The sequence below is a fragment of the Oryctolagus cuniculus genome, chromosome 10 (assembly GCF_051225735.1).
Source record: "Oryctolagus cuniculus isolate XC-2025 breed Fujian yellow rabbit chromosome 10, ASM5122573v1, whole genome shotgun sequence".
Taxonomy (NCBI): Eukaryota; Metazoa; Chordata; class Mammalia; order Lagomorpha; family Leporidae; genus Oryctolagus; species Oryctolagus cuniculus.
The window spans coordinates 106,563,125-106,582,051 of NC_142876.1; the positions used below are offsets into that span (position 1 = coordinate 106,563,125).

Consider the following 18,927-nt stretch of genomic DNA (forward strand, 5'->3'; position numbering starts at 1 on the left):
TTTGGGAAAATGGAATGGAATGATAAGTTTATTTGTCTGCAAAAAAATTTTTACATAATATGCATTTTCCATGAACTTTTTGAAGACCCCCTAATGTATCATTAGGACTGGCACAGATTGAACCCACTACCTTCAGGTGACCCCAATGGGGTGCCTGGGATTCAAGTGGGGGAGGGAGTCAGCCCCCTTCCTGCTGCTCCCCCTCTCCCCACAGTTGAGAATGGTGGAGGTGACTGGAGAACTTTCCAAACTGCAGCCTGCACACAAATGGCCTAGGGCCCTGCCAGGTTGGTTGCAGGCTCTGATTCTTCTGTGTTTCTAACAAGGTTCACAGTGATGCATGGCCACTGACTCGGAGACCAGGCTTTGAGCAGCAAGGCCTCAGAGCATATGAGGAGCCAGAGCGAGCCGAAGTCTGCAGTCCTCAGGGCCCACCTCACCCAGCCCGCTTCGCTTTCAGAGGGAGACCTGGGGCCCTAGACAGGGAGAGATCTATCCAAGACCACAGAGCAAGTCAGCCTCTGGACCTGGAGGCTGCAGCCCAGCCTTTGGTGCACTGCCCCCTCCACAGGGTCACCCAGGCTGTCCCCCAGGCAGAGAGCACTGTTCAGGACTCGTGTGTGGGCTCCAGAGGGCTGGGGGGCAGAGCTCACCTTCTGTCTGGCCCCAGTCTGCAGGCAAGGGGCTGGTTGGCAGGCCTGGTGGCGAGGAAGGATGCGATGATGATGAGCTGGATCAGGGCTGGGAAAAACTCACCGGGTGTCCAGGCTCCATGAAAGTGGATGGGCCTGGTGCCAAGGCTGGAGACACAGTGAGAGCTAAGACAGGCTGGGAGGGACACAGTCTGAGTACCTCTGGCCCCCAAGAGCCAGCTTCTATAGCAGCCGGTCTAATCCCAGCCCCGCATCCCACCCTGGATTGGGTGGACAGAAGGCCCAATGCAACTCTAGGCTTGGCAGGGTCTGGCTCTGGAGCCAGCTAAGCAAGGCCAAAGGACTTCACCTGGGCCGGGAACGAGGTGGAAGCTGAGCGAAGAGTGCTTCCTTCTGTGTCTCTCTCAGAACCCTCGCAAGTCCATCTTCCCGTCCTTCCCATGGCCAAAGGGCTAAGTCCATGTCTTCAGGCTTCAGATGACCTCTGCCCTCTGCCCTCCACCTTGATCCCAGGTTCTCGGACTCTCCAGAGCAAAAAGGCTGGCAGGCACAAGTGACAGAGATCAAGGCCCTGTGGCAGGCTGCAGAGGTGGAGCGTGACCGGCTCACCGAGTTTGTCAACGTCCTGCAGAAACGGTAACACATGGTGTCTGGGGAGGCTCTTTCCACATGCACCTGCATGGGCTGGGGACTGGGGCCTGGGGCCAGCTGGGCTCCCAGAGGCGTTGGTCCAGGGCAGCCCCAGACATGACTTGGAGCCCTGTGATCTTGGGGCTTTGATTGTCACAGTGTGATCTGTCCCAAGGAGCAGCCCCATCCTATGTGCACTCATGTCACCTGTGTGACAATGGGACTGTCACATGGGATGTGGCCCTTAGGTGGGAACATCAGGAGAGAGAGCAGGTAAGTCATTCAGATCCACCCACCAGCAGCGCAAACCCCTGAGGGCCTGGCACCGTGCCCGGTGCTACTGGAAGACACAGGAGAGACTGACATCTGGAATTCCTAAGAGCAGGGCTGACGAGGAAGCAGAGACTTCCCTGGGGGTCAGGGAAGGAAGCGCGTGGCCTGGGCCATGGACTGGGAGGCACAGTTTCTCCAAAGGGCTGTTGACAGAACTCCACTGAGATGCATCAGCGCTCGCTCAAGCAACCCTTCTGGCAAGAATTGCAGGCGCCCAGGCCAACATGTGGCCGCACCGTATGGCCTCCGCACTGAAAGATGCCCTGGGCACCACTGAGTTTTGGCCTCAGCGGGCCGTATTATGCATCAGTCAGGGCTCTTGGACAACAGACAGTAGAAACCAGTTCTGGCTAGATGTTGGGGGAGGCAGGTTCTGTGAGGCGCTGGTAGACTCCAAGCGCAGGGCAGGAGCAGAACCCACGAAGATGCAGGGATCATGGTAGCAGAACCCTGAGCAGTGTCTCCTGGGCCCCTAGGGTGACACAGGCCCGGCGGCTTTCAGTTCTTGTGCAGAGGATTCTGGGAGAGAAGGCCCAGCTGGCCTGTGCTGCTCCCAAGTCCTTGCACCAGTGAGGCTGCTCTGACTGAAGTGGGAAGTTTGCCAAAGGGAAACCATTGCCGCAGGAGTTTGGGTGCTGAGAAGGTAAAAACAGGGAGAAGTGGTCAGCTTCCATGTTTTCTTTCCATGCATTGCATACAAAGGATCTGGATTTCAGATAAACAGGTATCTGAGAAAAGGAACATTTTTTTTTCCCCCTGTAATTGAAGCCTAACAGATGATGCAAGTCTGCAGTCTACCAAATGGCAGACACACCTCCACTTGGGGCTTTCGCTGGCATTTCCCTAGGGTGACGCACGATAAACATGTGACCTGACAAACCATCCCAGACTCACAGCCTCAGGCGCGGTAGTCGGTTCTTCCTTCTGCTCCCCATGGCCTCATCCAGCTGGCAGCTCAGCAGGCGCCTCTCCTCCAGGGGACCCGGTATCTTCCGGGGCGTCTCCAGGCAGGATTGGGATCACACCTGCCACTCCCTGTCCACAGATACCATTGTTGTTTGGATCCTCAGGTTCATTCTGTGGCGCTGTCCCAAGTCCATCAGATTGCCTTTTCCACCCAAGTATTGTCTCCCTGGGCTGCTTTAACTAGAAAGGGAGGCCTGGGCACCTTCTGTCCTCAGACCTGTCCCCCACCCTGACTCCCACCCCTGCCACACACAACCTATTTGGAATTCCATCCTAAAGTGCGGGGACTTCCTTTGTTGGAGTCCTCAGTATGGACTCCTTGCTTTATCTGTAGTCTGTCCCAGTCTTGCACAGGGAGAGGGTATTCTCTGTGTCACCTCTGCCTCTCCCCTACTCTGCCCTACAAATCTCAGCTGCCTCAGCCCCTCCCCTGCCCAGTACCCCAGTCTCATGTCCTATCCCAGGCAGGCCACTTGCTCTGCTTGGCTTCCTCTCAGGCCCCAGGCTGTGGTCAGAAAGGGCCTCAGGTAGAAAGCGAGGATGGTGGTAGAACTCATGTCATCTGTTTCCCTTCTCTCAAGTCTTGTGTCCAGTGTCCATTTTCTGAAAGCAAGTTATTTCCTATATTTTTTCCATTTCTTTCATTGTTTACCACAGGAGGGCCTTGTCTGGTTAGTCCTGCATGTCAAAAGTCTCTGCCTCTGTCTTGTGTTTAAGAAGCATGTGGCTGGATTGCTTTTAAATCTAGTCTGGGAATTTCTGTGAACAGTGGATTAAGTACATTTTCACTTTTGTATTACTTGATCACCTTCTTTAATATTTTCCATCTGTCATCATTGCTCTTTGCTCCCTTTTCTCCTTTCTTTTCCCTTGTATTGGACTGATTGAGGTTTATTTCATTTTCTTTCTCTGTGAGTTTGGAAATCATAACAGTCTATCTCTGTTGAGTAGTTACCCTTGACTTTTAACATAAAACTCAAGTTAGAATAAAAAAAAACCTCAATTTAGCAAGTCTAAAGTCAATGAATTTCTTTATTATAAATTTGAGTACTAGAACAAGTTTAGAATTTTTTTAAAAAAGATTTTATTTATTTATTTGAGAAGTAGAGTTACAGACAGTGAGAAGGAGGAACAGAAAGATCTTCCATCCACTGGTTCACGCCCCAAATGGCCTCAACAGCCGGAACTGAACTGATCTGAAGCCAGGAGCCTCCTCCAAGCCTCCCACACAGGTGCAGGGGCCCAAGCACTTGGGCCATCTTTCACTACTGTCACTGGCCATTAGCAGAGAACTGATTGGAAGAGGAGCAGCCAGGACTAGAATTGGTGCCCATATGGGACGCTGGTGCCTTAGGCAGATGATTATCCTACTGAGCCAGAGAGGCAGCCCAGTTTAGAATATTTTAACTTTGATTTCTGCACTTGTGTCTTTGATATATACCATTTTTAACATTTTACTTCCATATTCTTTTTAAAAAATACTTATTTATTTGAGAGGCAAAGAGAGGGAGAGACAGAGAAAGAGAGGTCTTTCATCTGCTGGTTCATTCCCCAGATGCCCACAATAGCCGGGGCTGGGCCAGGCCAAAGCCAGGAATTCCATCTGGTAGTCCCATGTAGGTATCAGGGACCTGAGTCCTTGAGCCATCACCATTGCCTTCAGAGTACACATTAGCAGGAGGCTGGATTGGAAGCAGGGGCAGGGTTTGAACCTAGGCACTCCGACAGGAAATGTGGGCATCCCAAGTAGCAACTTAAGCCACTATGCCCTGACACCTGCCCCCCTCATTTGTTTCTCTGGGACTTTGGAGGTGCCAATGGTCTCTGATAAGTACTTTATGCTAGTTTATTGGCTCAGGATTTTTCTGGACGCCGAGTGCTGCGCTTGTCCCCGCCCCCACTGCAAGGCCCGGGCAGACGGCAGGCTTCTGTACCACTTCCCTGGGCTTGCAGGTAGACACCACCTTCATCCTCTTGTTGCAACAAGGCACTCTTGGGAGACTTCCAGAGTTATGCAAAGAGCTCATGTGCACGCTGCGTTACAGAAGCCCGAGTTTATGTCTTCTAAACCTCTGCCTTCTGCTATGGCAAGTTTGCCTTTTATCAGTGTATACTTACTACAGAAAGTATCCTTTTGCAATCCTCAGTTCCTCACAGATAAGAGCTATTAAAACTTCCCAATTTTGTTCCTTCCCATCCAATAATACACACACACACACACACACACAAATCTGCACACAGAGGTATTTGTATATACTCACATACATGACACACATCCCTTTAAATATGGACTCACATTAAACACAGATTTGTACTTTTGTGAGAGTTTATCTCAACTTCCTAAAAGTGGAATGCCTGAGTGAAATAACACGCACATTTAAAATGTTCACAAATAATGGTAAATTGCACTCCTAAAGTGGCTTATTTTATATCCCCATCACTAGTGCAAACTATTGGTCCTGTCTCTGTATCCTCACCTGCCCTAAGTTCTATCCATCTTTGCCATTTTTGCCAAACTGGCAAAGGAACACCAGCATCTCGTTGTTTTCACCTGCTTTGCTATGACCAGAAGTGAGGAGGAGCATGTTTTTCAGTAGCCTTGTATGCATTGTTTTCTGTTTTTTTTTTTTTTAAGATGTATTTATTTTACTTGAAAGTCAGAGTTACACACAGAGAGAGAAGGAGAGGCAGAGAGAGAGAGCAGTCTTTCATCCGCTGGTTCACTCCCCATTTGGCCGCAACACACAGACACACAGATCTTCCATCTGCTGGCTCACTCCTCCAATACCCACCATAGCCAGGGCTGGGCTGGGCCAAAACTAGGAGCCCAGAGCTCTATCTAGGTCTCCTATGTGGGTGCCAGGGTCCCAAGTACTTGAGCTATCACCTGCTGCCTTCCAGGGCATTCACCATCAGGAGCTGGGACTCAAACCCAGGCACCCTGATATGGGACGTGGGCATCCCGAGCAGTTGTCTTAACCACTGCACTCAATGCCACCCTACGGTTAGTGTTTGGAGGCTCCACCAAACTGTTTCCCACCTTGGCCACATTGTTTTCTGATCCCACCAGCAGCGTCCAGCGGTTCTCACCAACACGTGTTAGCATTTCCCCTGTTTTCGTGTATAGACGTTCTAGGAGGTGTGAGGTGACCTCACACGGTGGTCTGGATGTACCCTTTCCCAGTGACTGGTGGTGCTCAGCGCTTCTTCATGTGCTTATTGGCCATTTGGGTATCTTCTTGGGAGAAATACAGGTCTTTTGTCTCCTTTTCAATTGGGTTGTTGATCCTTATGCTGTTGGGTTTCAGGAGTTCTTCATACTTGTACAGGTTGAAATGCTTGGGACCAGAAGTGGTTTGAATTTCAGTTTTTGTGAAAACTGGCACAGACATAATGATACGTCTTGAGGATGGGGCACAAGTCTAGACATGAAATGCATCTATGCTTCATATACACATAACCTGAAGATAATTTTATACAATATTTTAAAGAAATTTGTGCCTGAAACAAAGTTTCGTCGTGTGCAGTTTTCCACTTGTGGTGTCAAGTCCATGGCCCAAAAGTTTCATAATTGGAGCATTTCGGATTTCGGATTATCAGATTGGGAATGATCAGCCTGTATTTTCTGGAAATGCTTTCTAGTGTAAGCTACTAATCTTTGGTAACTTGCTACATAGCAGTAGGGAACTGTACACACTTTACCTTATCATTAACTGTGAAATCAGACTCCCTTACAAACTTAGGAAAAGCTGTCTGTTTTTAGGAATGTCCAGTTCCTTAGAGGTTGGGTAGAACTCTCTCAAGAACCTATTGTGGCCAGTTGTCTTTTTTGGAGGTGGAGTTGCTCTTTTTTTGTGGCTGTTTTTCTTTTTTTCTTTTCAAACACATATACTGGTCCATTATAAAGGCTATTACAAAAGGATACCTCAGAGGGAGATCTTTGACAACGTGTTTTATACTTCAGAGTTTGCTTCTGTTCCTGACATGACACAGCCCATCTTCTCGGTTGCTCAGAGTATTAAGTGAAATAATGAGTATGCAGTGCCTTAACACAGTGGCTGTACACTAACACCCTCCAGAACGGTGCCGGCTGTGTTGCTGTGAGATGCTCTGCTTCACCCTGGGCTGTGGGGTCTGTCTCCCAGCGGGGCCTCGCCGGGTGTCCTTGGTGCTCGTGTGTGCCCACTGAGCTCTGTTCATCTGAAAAACTCTGACCTTGTTTTTGAGGTCAGGGAAATGTTTTTATATTCTCATTACTGCTTTTCCCCTCCTTCCTCTCTCCCCCTTGAAGTCCTGTTTGGATTTCCCCTGCCCTCCTCAGCTCCTGTCAGTTCACTGGCAGCTGCCATTTTTGGGTTATTTTGACTCAGGTTGCTGGAATAATCCCCATACTTTATCTTCAAGATCTCTGATTAGAGTTTCGCCGGGGACCATTTTATTGGAGGAACATGCTTAAGTGTGCGGTGCTAGTAGCTGTAGACTGTGTTAGTACAGAGTTCAAGGTTTGCCATTCTTTTTTTTTACCCTTCACTAGGATGGAAAGACCACTCCCTCCCACACTGTAAGCTTCAGCGCTGCCCCTCTGATGGGCAGGTGTGTGTGTATCCCTGTGGGGCTGTTCCTAGGGGGCTCTGGTCGTCTGCTGAGCCTGTGGGGTATCACAGAGGTGTGACATGCCATCGGGAGCCACAGGAAGGCTGTGAGCCAAGCCCCAGTGGGGGCGAACAGATCTACAGGGGAAATAACCCAATAGCAGGTCTTCTGTGAACTTGTGACGGGCATATCAGAGGGAAAACACTAAGCATAAAAGTAGCCACCAACCCCTGGAGAAGCACATCGTTTATTAAGGAAGGAAATGCCGTCATTCATGCACTCCGCGTCCCAGCGCTGAATAGTCGTCCTAATACCCGCGCTGGGGTGGACAGGACTGGGTGCCGTGTCCCTTGTTCCCAGCTGTTGCACCTGTGGGTGCTTTAGGGCACACAGCAAAAAGGGGTTTTGCAGATACAGTTCTTGTTATGGACCCTAAAATAGGAAGATTATCCTGGATTAGCGGGTGGGCCCAATCTAATCACTTGATCCCTTAAAAGCAGAGAAATTTCAGAGAGATGCCATGTAAGAGGTCAGAGAGACTCAAAGCATGCTCAGGGTCTCCAGCTGGCTTTGAAGGAAGGACAGCCACCAGGAGCTGACCAACAGCCCCCCAGAAACAGGGGCCGTGGTCCTTCCACTACCTCAGACTGGGTTCTGCAAAACCCGGAACGGGCCTGGGAGCAGCCTGGCCCCCAGAACCTCCAGATAAGAGCCCAAGTCAGCTGACACCTTGAGTTTGGCTTGTGGAACCCGGAGCAGAGAAACCGAAGAGCCTGCCAGGCCCCTGACCTGCGGATCAGTGAGAGAACAGCTCGGCATTGTTCTCCGCTGCTGAATCTGTGCTTGTTTGCTGCAGCTGCAATGGCAGAGACGCCCTCGAAAATCGATTCAGCCAGAAAGAGCAGAGGCAGTTCTGCTTGGCAGGAGAGAGCGCTTCACTAAAATAAAACTAAATTCTCATGTTGCATGACAGGAAATCAAAAGATTATATTTAAGCCTTAGAAGAGGAAAAACCCAACAAAACATAGACGCATACGCGTCTGTAGAAAGATGGCAGTGAATATTCAAAGAAAACAACGAAAAGCATCCTAATAGCTGGTTCGGGACAGCAGGGACTGGGAGTGGTGGGGCTTGGGGGCAGCTGCCGAGGTTTTCGTCTGACGCCTTGTAGGGTGCAGGGGGCACTGTTAGGTTTCTGAAAGCACGCGTGGTGTGACTACGTGGTGTGACAGGTCCCATCGCCACCCACGTGGGATGTGCCCACCTGTCCACCCAACCTGAGCAGCTGGGAGCGGGGCTGCCCCTGGCGGCCAAGGGTGAGGCAGCCCTCAGCTCCGCTCTCTGTGCCCAGGGTGGAAGAGAGCAACAGCAAGCTCCTGGAGTCTGAGAGGAAGCTGCAGGGGGAGCGGCTGCGCACCGTGCTGCTGGAGCAACACCTGGAGAAGCTGCGCCTGGAGCCAGGGCGGGCGGCCCCCAAGGGCAGGACAGGTAGGGGCCAGGGCCCCGGGCCGGCCCTGCTGATGATGGAGGGGCCCTCCCCGCACCATTTGGCCTCTTGGAGGGAAGCGCGGGAAGTGGAGCTCCCATCAGGGAGGCGCCTGCCCACCCTTCACCTCTTTCCCCTGCCTCCCAGTCAGAGCTAGGGAGCCCTGAATGCCCTCAGCCACCTTCCCCTGTGCCCCACCCCAGCCCCCAGCCCCCAGTCCTCAGGTCCTCAGGAGAGCGGGTCTGGGGGCAGTGGCTGAAATGAGAGAGCAAGTCCGCTTTTGCCTCCCGCAGTGGCCTGGCTCATCTAAGCAGGGCTAAAGTCCTCATGGGCTGGGGACCCCCGACCCCCACTCCTCTGTCTTGTAGCCCCGCCATCCTCCCCACACTGCCTCCACCTCGTGGCCTTAAGACGGCTGCTCCATACCTTTTAGGGGAACACGTGTCCCCTCAGCCCCTGCCCCACTGACCAGCCCCAGGCACAGAGCACAGGCAGCCATCCGGAGCTGCAATTGGGGACCCTGTCCTTAGTTGAGAGACCCATCCATCTAAAACTGCATGCACAGGTGCATGCTCCAGACCTGCAGCCTCAGCGCCTCGTGGGCTGGGGCGAGCTGCCGATGCGGGATCCCAGGGCCAGAGGGATTCCTGGGATAGCTGGTGCCCAGGGAGGAAGACGGCAGCATGGAGCACCTAGGCTTCCCTCCCTCTCTGTGAGGTGCCCAGCCCACCCCTGCAGGCTCTGGATGGAGGAACGACCATTTGGCCCTGCACTGTCTCTCAACTCCCCAGCACCCCACAGCCGAGGACACTCAGGCCCCTGTTCCCTGAGTTGGGACAGTACCGAGGGACATACCAGCACCAGGGCACCAGGGTCCTCAGTGCCCCCTGCTCACTCCCAGGACTCCAGGGGCTTTCTGGGGGTCCAGGTGGGGAGGAGACCCCAGGCTTAGCCCTGCGGGCCCCCTTGGGCCCATGGGAACAGGTTCTCTAGGCTCACTCACCTCCAACCCGGAAGAGCTAAGCCATGGCAGGAAAATCCCCCTGCTCCTGCCTGGGCGGTGGGGGCACCTGCCTGAGAGACAGTGTCCGTGTGGCTCTGCTGCCTGTGCTGTGACACAACACTGCCCTCCCCCAGCCCCCAGCCTAATTCAGTCCCCCGCAGTGGACACCTGAGCAGACCGGGGTGGAGGTGGGGGGAGAGGGAAAGTCTCTGAAGGAGGAACCAGCGTAAGGGCACTGTGGTGGCAGCTTAGCGGAAGGCTTGCCTGAGGCTGGAGGCGGGGATGCAGAATTCCCAGTGTGCAGAGGTGACTGCGTTCAGGCCTCCCGGTGCTCTAGAGGCAGCAGGTGCAGCCCTCGATGTGCGGAGAGGAGACCAGCTCTGAGAGGCTGATGGCTGAGCAGGGGCCTGACAGCCAGGTCTGCTGCTGCTGGGGGTTTCCTCCTGGCCACTGCAGCACCGAGGGCCATTTTGGCACAGACGTTTCCTGACACCAAGATGTAGCTCAAACTCCCCACCAGCCGGGCTTTGCCTTCTTTTCTGGGTCCCCCAGGCTGGGGACTGGCGGTTGGACCCAGTGGTACAAGGGCATCAGGGGCGGTGATGGCCTAGACAGGGACTCAGCCTGCAGGCCAGACTTCAGGCCAACCGGCTCCTCTTGGTAGAAACAAATTTCCTGCAACTTGGAGGTTGTGAAGGTGGAGACAGTGAGGCGAGGGGCCACCTCGGAACAGAGCAGGCAGAGCCAGGGCTGGAGCAGAGGCCAAAGCTGTGGTTGGGAGAGTGCAGAGCAGGCACCCGGGAGGGCTTCTGGAGGGAGGCAGCCCTCGCCGTACCCCCTTGAGGAGGCGCCATGGTTCACCAAGCGGAGGAGCAGGAAGTGAGCAAGTGGGGAGGGGAAGGAGGACACTGCACAGAGCTGTGGCCTCATCACACAAAGTGCCTTCTGCTGCCCCACAGGTCGGCCAACCTCCAGCACCAGGCAAAACTGGACAGGAAGCGAGAAGGACCCACCCTTGGCCCAGCTCTCCCAGGTGCCTGTGGAATCCCAGATGGAGGAGCTGACCACCAGGTGCTCCCTGCCCCTCCTTCCTAAGAGGGTGGGGGCACTCGGATGGGCAGAGGCACAGCACCCTTCCCTCCTGCACCTTGACTTCTGTTTGCCCATAAGGCTGATGCCAGGGGGTCCTGGGATCTAGGCATTCAGAGGGCAGAGGGGCCCAGGACCCTGCTGAAACTGTGGTCCCAAGAGGCGTTTCATTGAGCACGGGCTGCTGACCGCACTTGTGTCACTTGGTCAAGCCTTTTGCAGTCAAGGTCAGCGAGGGGAAGGGGGAACCTCTGCTCATCCTTGGGACATCCTTGAAGCAGCTGACATCATGGGGAGCTGCTGGGTGCCAGGCCCAGGGCTGTGGGTGAGCCCAGAGAGGACTCCCACATGGTATCCCTCAAGCATCCGTGGGAGGAGGGGGTGGGCCAGACAGAACCCCCACCCACGTGGCTGCCAGCAGGAGCCACACTGAGCCCTGTCTCCACATGGTCCAGGCTGGCCATCCAGGAGGAAGAGAACAAAATGCTGAAGGCTGCCCTGGGCAGTGCCCTGCGGGGAAAGGAGGAGGACTTCCGCATGTACCACGAGACCCTGGGCCAGGTGAAAGGGGTCTTCTTGCAGGCCCTGCGGCAGCAGAAGGTGGACAAGCACTAGGCTGGCGGCCCAGCGTCAGCCCAGCCGAGCAAGACAGGGCTCAGTGTCCCTGCCAGGACGCCAACTCCAGGCGCCCAGCTTAGCCACTTCTCCCAGAAGGTGGACGAGCACTAGGCTGGCGGCCCAGCATCAGCCCAGCTGACCAGGACGGGGCTCAGTGTGAGGGCTCCGTCCGTGCCAGGACGCCAGCCCCAGGCACCCGGCTCAGCCACTTCTCCCAGAAGGTGGACATGCACTAGGCTGGTGGCCCAGCATCGGCCCAGCTGACCAGGACGGGGCTCAGTGTAAGGGCTCCATCCACACCAGGAAGCCAGCCCTGGAATCCAGCTCAGCCACTTCTCCCAGAAGGGTCCTGGGTCCTGGGTCCCCCTAGGCCCACATGACTCCACCCATGCAGGAGAGCCTTCATTGCGCCAGGCTGGGTGCAGGCCCCAGGCCACCCAGCCCAACTGTCCCCCTCGCCAGTGCATCCTCCATACCTGCCCCAGCTAAACCCGTGGCCATCCCCAGCCGCACAGACTCAGTGTCACGCTCTCCACCACCTGGCCGGCCTGCTCCTTGGGTGCAGACCTTGGACTTGTAATAATTCCCGTTTCCGCCCTCAGTGCAGCTCCCGGTGAGTAAGCGTCTGCTGTGGAAACCTGGCCGTGTCTAGTGCGCTCCTAACCCAGGGGGCTGCCACCCTGCTCTGGGAGCAGTGGAGCACATCACTCGGGACAGCTGTGCCGGCCCCACTGCCTATTCCCGAGGGGCCGTGGCTGGTGGGTGCTGGCGGCAGAGGGCAGAGGTGGGCTGGGCTGAAGCTTTGGGCAGGGGTTCCAGGTGCTCCCTCGCATGGTATTGTCTCAGTGTTCCTCCCTCGCATGGCAGGCTGGGAGGGCTGCTATAAGGAGTCCTCTTGGTGACTGTTCAGTCTCCCCCCAACCCTGTGGCTGCAGTGCCGGTCAGGGGTACCCCCAAGGAAGATCACCCATAGCCATACACCCTGGCCCCACCAGGTGCACACACAGGCCCCCAGGGAGATGCAGCCACACACAAGCACCTCGGTTCAGGAGTGAGCAGCTGTGCCTGTGCGACCACATCACCTCCACACAGCCCACACAGCCCACACAGCAGACACGGGTACGCTCAGTTATGGGTGTGGGCACACACTGCCACACATGAGGACACACACATGCAGGTGCACATACTGTGACAGCCTCCTGGGATGCTGTCTGCTCAGGCCTTTCTCCAGTGCAGGGGCTGTGGGGGACAACAGTGGTGCTGACCCCACTCCCCCCAGCACACACACAGGAGCCTTGACCCTGCCTGGTGATGCGATCTGGAGGCCCCGCAGCAGAGGGGGCCATTCTGATGGGTTCTCAGGGCTCCAGGAAGGGAGGGTTTAATCTTCAGTTCCTGGTGAGGGGAACAGGCCAAGCAGGGAGCCAGAGAGGAGTGAGGCGGCCTATGCTTGGGGGTGGGGTGGGGTGTGACAGTCCATCAGGCAGAGTGATTCAGCACTTTCTACAGGAGCTGAGGAGCCCCAGAGGCTGACTTGAGTGTGGGCCGCAGGTTCTGATCCCCAGTGGATTCCCTGGGAGTGAGAAGCAGGCATTGTCCAGAGGGTCACCTCAGAAATGCAGACCCACACCCTGACCACTCCGGACTAGTTCTGTCGCCCTCCCCGGCTCAGGGCCAGGGCGGTGTGCAGAGGGAGCATCCGGTTGTAGAGTCTGTGCAGGTGCCTCAAACAGATCGCCTTCCCCACTCACCAGCACGTGGCCTTGGGCAACTACGGAGCCGCCACATGCTCAGTCCACACGCTGGGGGCAGTAAGAGACCTCCCTCAGAGGGCTGTCCACGGTGTCCAAGAAGAACCCGAAGGCGTTCAGCTAACTGTTCGCTTGCTGTTCACTTCTGTGCAAGGAACGTGTGTCCCTGGACTGACTGCATCCCACACCAAGGAAGCAGGATCGGCGTAAGCAGGGGTGGGGGATTGGGTGTGGATGTGGGCACTGTAACCCTAGTCCAAGCATCTTACACAAAGCAGTCTGGGCGCTCAGCCCTTGCTTAGGCCAGCCACGGGCACAGGGACGAGTGTTTCAGTTTACAGAATCTGCAGGCAACCTTGAGGGCTGTTTTGTGGAGCTGTGCCTGTGGGCCCGGTTGCATATGTGAGCACCTGCCCCCAGCACTCAGGCTTGGTTAGACCCAGTCGGCTGCATTCCCTTATTAGAACCTTCTTCAGGTTTCATTGAGTTCAGGAGTGCCAAGTGCTTGGAGCAGTTGCTGGCACACAGCAAGCACTCAATAAATGTTCGCACTCCGTATCCCCTCTATTGGTTCCACAAATACTTCTTTGAGCAGCTCCTCTGCCACAGCTACGGTGGTGCCAAAGAGGCAGCTATGGCCTCTAATCTCTAGGAACTCCCAGCCTGGCCAGGGAGACAGAGCTGGGGGCAAATCTGACTCTCTCCCTCTTTTCAGGGAGCTCCCAGCCTGGTCAGACAGATCTGGGGAACAGGGGGCCATGGTGGGGCCGAGGGCTGGAGGAAGGAGACAAGGACAGGCTGCCGCACCACAGAGCCACCTCCAGGGCCCCAGATCTGGGTGGGGAGGAGGCTGTTAGGGACCCATGTGTCCACGTCTCCACGAGGTCCAGGAGAACCCAGGAGAAGGAGGGGTTGACAGAGGGAGGACTGGAAGCCTGAGGGATCTACCCCAAGCAGGCCAGGCAGAGTGTAGAGCAGCCTGGTCCGTGCAGGCTGTGCCCATGGTCTCCCCTACCCAGCCCCCCCTGTTCCCAGGACTCGGAGGATGCCCTCCCACTCCTGCAGGCAGGGGGGCTGGATAAGAAGACCAAGGGCCTGTCCAGAGCCACAGCGCAGTGGGGGAGGAGGGGAGGTGTAGGACCTGTGGAAGGTCAAGGGGCGGGGACAAGTAAAGAGGCAGGTGGTGGAGTGGCCTCTCCCTGGTCACACCCCGGGCAGGTGCTGCAGGTCTGGGTGCTCAGGTTGCAGCACTGACAGTGAGACCTGGTTGAGCTGTGAGTGTGGTCTGGCCACTGTCCCCAAGGGCTCAGGTCGACTCCAACACATTCCATTACCACAAGGCCCCGCCCAACTCCTCTGGGCCTCCCACATCCACCAGTGAGCTCACAGTAAGTCCCCAGCACAAAGAAGTCTCCGCCCACCTTTCTCTGCAGGTGTGTTCCACACATGACCTCTAGCCCAGTCCTTGAGGCCTGCATGGACACCAAGCACCCTGTACACAGAGCCTGATAGCACACACACACACACACAAAAAAAACACATGTCGCAACCATACATACATGCAGACCCTTGTACAATCACAGCTACACAACAGTACACACCAACCAGTACAACACACAATTGCACACACACACACAGGATACTTTTCCAGATTTACTTTGAGGTACAAACAATTAAAAATTAAAATATGAGGAAGGACCTGAGGTTTAAGAGAATGGGCACCTCTCCATTCCACGCCCTTACCTAGCTTTCCCCGGTGGGTTTTGTGGCATTTGGGAAGTTCACCCCAACCTTGGGCTTATCTGAGCCCGGCCAGCTTCTTGCTGTGTGGGCTGGCTGTGCCAGATGCCTTCCCCTCTGACACCCCTTCCACGGGGTGCTGTGGCCTTGGGCTGGGACCCCCCAAGCCCTATTGCCCTCGGCAGATGTTGGAACCCCTGTAGGCCCCACTGTGCAGGGCCCACGTGGGGAACATCCCTGCAGTGTGTCCTGCCTCCGGACCGCTGGAGTCAGGGTCAGGGTCAGCCTCGCTGCACAATTCCGTGAATCAGGCCCTTGTCCTGGAGTGAGTCACTAGGTCCCTCCAGGAACTCAGTGAGGCCGGGGCCGGCAGTACGTCCATTTTACAGATGAGGATCTGGGACTGCAAGAAGTGGATCACACCAGCCAGGCGGAGCTCTGGCTCAGGTCAGTTGGCCGAACCTGTGCCCTTAACCTAGGCTAAAGCACACTGCCTGCTGCCCTGAGCCCTTGTCCTGAGCCTCATGACAGCCAGCACGGGCTGGTCTCAGCCTGTACCTGGTGTGGGTGAGCTGGGTTCTCGCCCACCTGAGCTGCTGCGGCTGACCCAGCTACTTCACCTCTTGTGCCTCAGTTGCCTCTTCTGCCAAGTGAGGAGGATGGGAACACTCACTGTGCATTGTGGTAACATTAAAGAGTTAACCCATGTACACCCCGGCTGCTATGATGAACTTCCTCCAACAACCGAACAAACATCGACTCCAAGACCTCCCCCTCCAGGAAGCCCTCCCTATCCCCCAGTGGCTTGGGTGCCTCCCCTGATGCTGGCCTCTAAAGCCCAGGAGTCCGACCACAGCCCTAACCCGGCCGACACGGCTGTTCATGCTTCTCAGGGCCAGGCCTCAGGGACACCGGCCTCTGTGCCTGTCACTTGGAGTGTGTGCATTAGGGTGTCCTTGCTGCTTCCTCCGGGCCAGCATGTCTCATACTTGGGAGGAAGTCCACTGCCCAGGGGCCAATCCTGTCCCCTTCCCAGGTCTTGCCCAGGTCCTGGAAGCAGCACCTTCTTCCCCCATCCTCAGCTGAACCCAGGGTGGGGCTTTGGGATCTGCAGGGGTGCCAGGAGCTGTCCTGTGGCAGGCTCCAGGGTCTCCTCCTCCCACCTCTCCCCAAGCACATCCATGGACAGGACCCAGAGCTGTGGCAGAAGCACATACTGCTTGCCCAGACTCAGGAGGGTCTTTCCCCAAAGGGAACCTAGAAGAGGGTCCTGACCTCTGGGAGGGAGGGTCCTCAGGACATTGTACCCTATCAGGTTCCCAAAGTGGGAGCTCTGCCCCATTCTCCAAAGCCCCAGGTGGTCAGAGACATTTCTGTCTTCCTGTTTGCCTCCACTCTGCCATGGAGAGGACACCAGTCCCTCAAGGATCCACAAGCCTTGCCAAGTGACCCTCCTGGCACCCCCCCCCCCCATCAGGATAACATCCCATGGAGCAGGCCTGGGGGGCGGGCCCTCCAGTCCCAAGGCCACTCCAATTCCAGTCCCACCAGGCAAGTCAGGCCTCCCCAGGTACAGATGCCGAGCTGGCCGGGATAGATGAAAAGGACCAGGGCAGGGCCCTTGGGAGGGCACCTGTAGAGGTAGGGGCTGGAGCCCAGAGCCAGACGGGCAGGATGCCTGCATTTGTGGCATGCGACGTGTGCTGGGGCACAGCTTATAAACCTAGAGTGGCTGACAGGACCACCAGGAAGTCTTCCTGGAAGAGGGGAGTCCTGCCTAGCCGTGAGAGAGAGGGACAGGCTCTTTAGGCGCCAGGGGAGGCAGGTGAGGTGAGGCCCAGGTGTCCCTGCCTGAGCCTATGCCATCGTCCCCTCCCTTTCCCCAGCCTCCCTACCCCCCATCCTCCCTGCGGCTCCCTGCGGCCAGCAGCGCTCCCTGCAGCACTCGGCTCCGCTCCACACAGCTCAGCTCCACTCCAGGAAGGCCACCTCCTCCCTGCCCTCCTCCCCCCCTCCTCCTGCTGTCACCACTCACCGCTCATCGTCTCAAGGGGGTGGGGACCCCAGGGCTGGACACACCCCACCGTGGCCCCAGAGCTCAGCCGGTCGACGGACGCAAGGTCGGACACAGGACCCCGGAGCCTGAGGTGGGCAGTGTGCCAGGGTCCCTCGCAGCCTCCTCAAGGTCAGTGCCGGCTGGAGATGCAGCCACTCCGGGGGGCCTGGAGATCTGCGGGGCCCGCACCAGGCCCCTCATCCCAGATCTCGGGCCCCAAAGTGTGCCTTACCCCAGGGGCACCTGAGCTAGGCAGGACCAGGGGAGAGGGGTGCCCCCTGCATCTGTCGGCCGGCCGGGTCTGAGGGTCCATCAGGAGAGGCCCCAGGCTGGGGGCCGGCTCCTCACGGAGGCCTCGCTGGGGACACCCTGCGCCGGCCATAGGGAGCTAAAATTGGAAAGTGGCGAGTGGGAGGCAGCTGACAAAGCTCTTTCGCGGGCTCTTTGCCGTGCTCCGGTTTCAAGCTCCTGCTCCATTAACCTGATCCCCGGGGCCTCCCTACCCCCACCTGGCTGGTGAGGAGGTATCGTAGCCCTCAGGCTGGTAGCCCCCTGGCCTGGGCAGGGGTAGAGGTGCCCTTTCCCATCTGAGACTTCAGAGGGGCTCCTTGGGACCACTGTACCTGAAGGGAGGCAGACGGGAGCCTGTCCCAGGCTCGCTCTGGGGCTGTGACCAGCTCCTACCCCTCTCTGGCCCATGACCAACCAGTCCCTATACTGGGGAGAATGTTGGGGTCCTGGGCCAGTGGGCCGTAGGACTTGCAAGGGACATTTGGGACAGGACCTGTGGTGGGAGACACACTAGCCACCTCTTGGCTCAGCCCAGCCCAAGAAGGCACCTAGACACATCCCTCCCAAATGCCCCGGTCTGTCTGTCCCCGTCAGTCCCTAAGAAAGACCTTAGGCCAGGCTAGAGCAGGGTGGTAAGGGCATCGGTGCTAGCTGAGGACCGGAGTGGCCTAGCAGGACTCCTGGGAACAAGCGAGGCCCTGTGGGAGGGAGTGGCTGAGCTCCCCCTGGGCCTGATACCCATCAGCACCTTGGACAGCAGCCAGGGCCCTCCAGCTGCCCCGCCTGGCCCTGCCTGGCCCCACACCCGCCACTCCAGGACGCCTCCTCAAATAGCACAGCCTCCAGGCGGCTCAGGGCCTGAATACACAGTGTGGTCTGGGACATAGGCAAGGACCCGAGATGCGGCAGGCTGGGGCTCAGGGGCTTGCGAGGAAATGGAGGACAGAGAGAAGCTGACTGAGACGATGTGGCCTTGGTGCTACAGTGGGGACCTGGGGAGCCTACAGGGTCTCAGGGCAGGAAGAGCAACATAGGGAGGAGTAAGAGAAGGGCTCGGAGCTGAAGGAGGCTCGCCGAGGGGTGTGAGAACCCTGACGGAGCTAACAAATTAGGTTTCTCCTTGTGGGGGTCACGGGGGCCTGGGCAGGAGCCGCTGCGGCAGAGGGAGGGGACCAGCCCCTCTGAAAGTGTGACGTCAATGAGGATGAGCAAGGCAGGCTGCGAGTGAAGACTCTGCTTTCAAGAGCCTTGAGTGTAAGGGAGCAGGGCAGCAATTGGGATGGGGCAGTGGGGGGGGTGGCCTGGAGGAGTGGGGGGCACAAGGTCCCCCAGGGGTAGGTGGAGCAAGCAGTCTCTCCAGAGTGGGGGCCATGAGGTGCGGCTAGGCAGGGCTGGAGGCTGCAGCGCCCTCACCCAGTGTGTCTCCCCCAGCCCCTCCCAGGCTATGGGTGTCAAGACAGCATTGCCAGCAGCGGAGCTGGGTCTCTACTCCCTGGTGGTGAGTGGCGCCCTGGCCTACGCGGGCAGAGGTCTCCTTGATGCTTCACAAGGTAACAGCTGGGCCCCAGGGGCACGGGGCGGGAACTTTCTTCCTTTAGGGGCCTGGGAAGGTGCAGTTCAGGGACACCAAGAAGCAGAGACACTGATAGAGACGTGAACAGGGCCATACATGCACACACACACACATGCCACACCTGCACACGCACACATGTGCATAC

The 18,927-nt window shown here is 56.8% G+C and overlaps 2 protein-coding genes and 1 long non-coding RNA gene across 15 annotated transcripts in view; 2 read left to right on the forward strand and 1 right to left on the reverse strand.

Moving 5' to 3' along the window:
• Positions 1–15,574, forward strand: part of CCDC13 (coiled-coil domain containing 13) — a 49,376-nt gene extending 33,802 nt beyond the window's left edge. For 2 of the 3 annotated variants that reach the window (XM_008260244.5, XM_008260245.5), the window contains 4 exons: positions 1,167–1,289; positions 8,527–8,663; positions 10,624–10,697; positions 11,209–15,574. In XM_008260244.5, coding sequence (XP_008258466.1) covers positions 1,167–1,289; positions 8,527–8,663; positions 10,624–10,697; positions 11,209–11,451 — 577 coding nt within the window. In that variant the 3' untranslated portion in view covers positions 11,452–15,574. Of the gene's footprint in view, positions 1–1,166; positions 1,290–8,526; positions 8,664–10,623; positions 10,736–11,208 lie in introns of all 3 variants that reach the window. The other variant, XM_002713056.6, reaches the window with a different exon arrangement.
• LOC149124397 (uncharacterized) lies at positions 1–17,300 on the reverse strand. The gene is made up of 2 exons (XR_016214892.1): positions 16,898–17,300; positions 1–2,251 (listed from the first exon to the last, which is right to left on the reverse strand). It is a non-coding gene; the product is annotated as an uncharacterized LOC149124397 (long non-coding RNA).
• The window catches only part of HHATL (hedgehog acyltransferase like), a 7,866-nt gene continuing 5,715 nt past the window's right edge, over positions 16,777–18,927 (forward strand). For 2 of the 11 annotated variants that reach the window (XM_051851837.3, XM_070050969.2), the window contains exons 1-2: positions 16,777–17,009; positions 18,641–18,759. In XM_051851837.3, the coding sequence (XP_051707797.1) occupies positions 18,654–18,759 (106 nt within the window). In that variant the 5' untranslated portion in view covers positions 16,777–17,009; positions 18,641–18,653. Of the gene's footprint in view, positions 17,048–17,969; positions 18,464–18,640; positions 18,760–18,927 lie in introns of those variants that run through there. The other 9 variants (XM_089306464.1, XM_089306465.1, XM_089306467.1 and 6 more) reach the window with 7 other exon arrangements.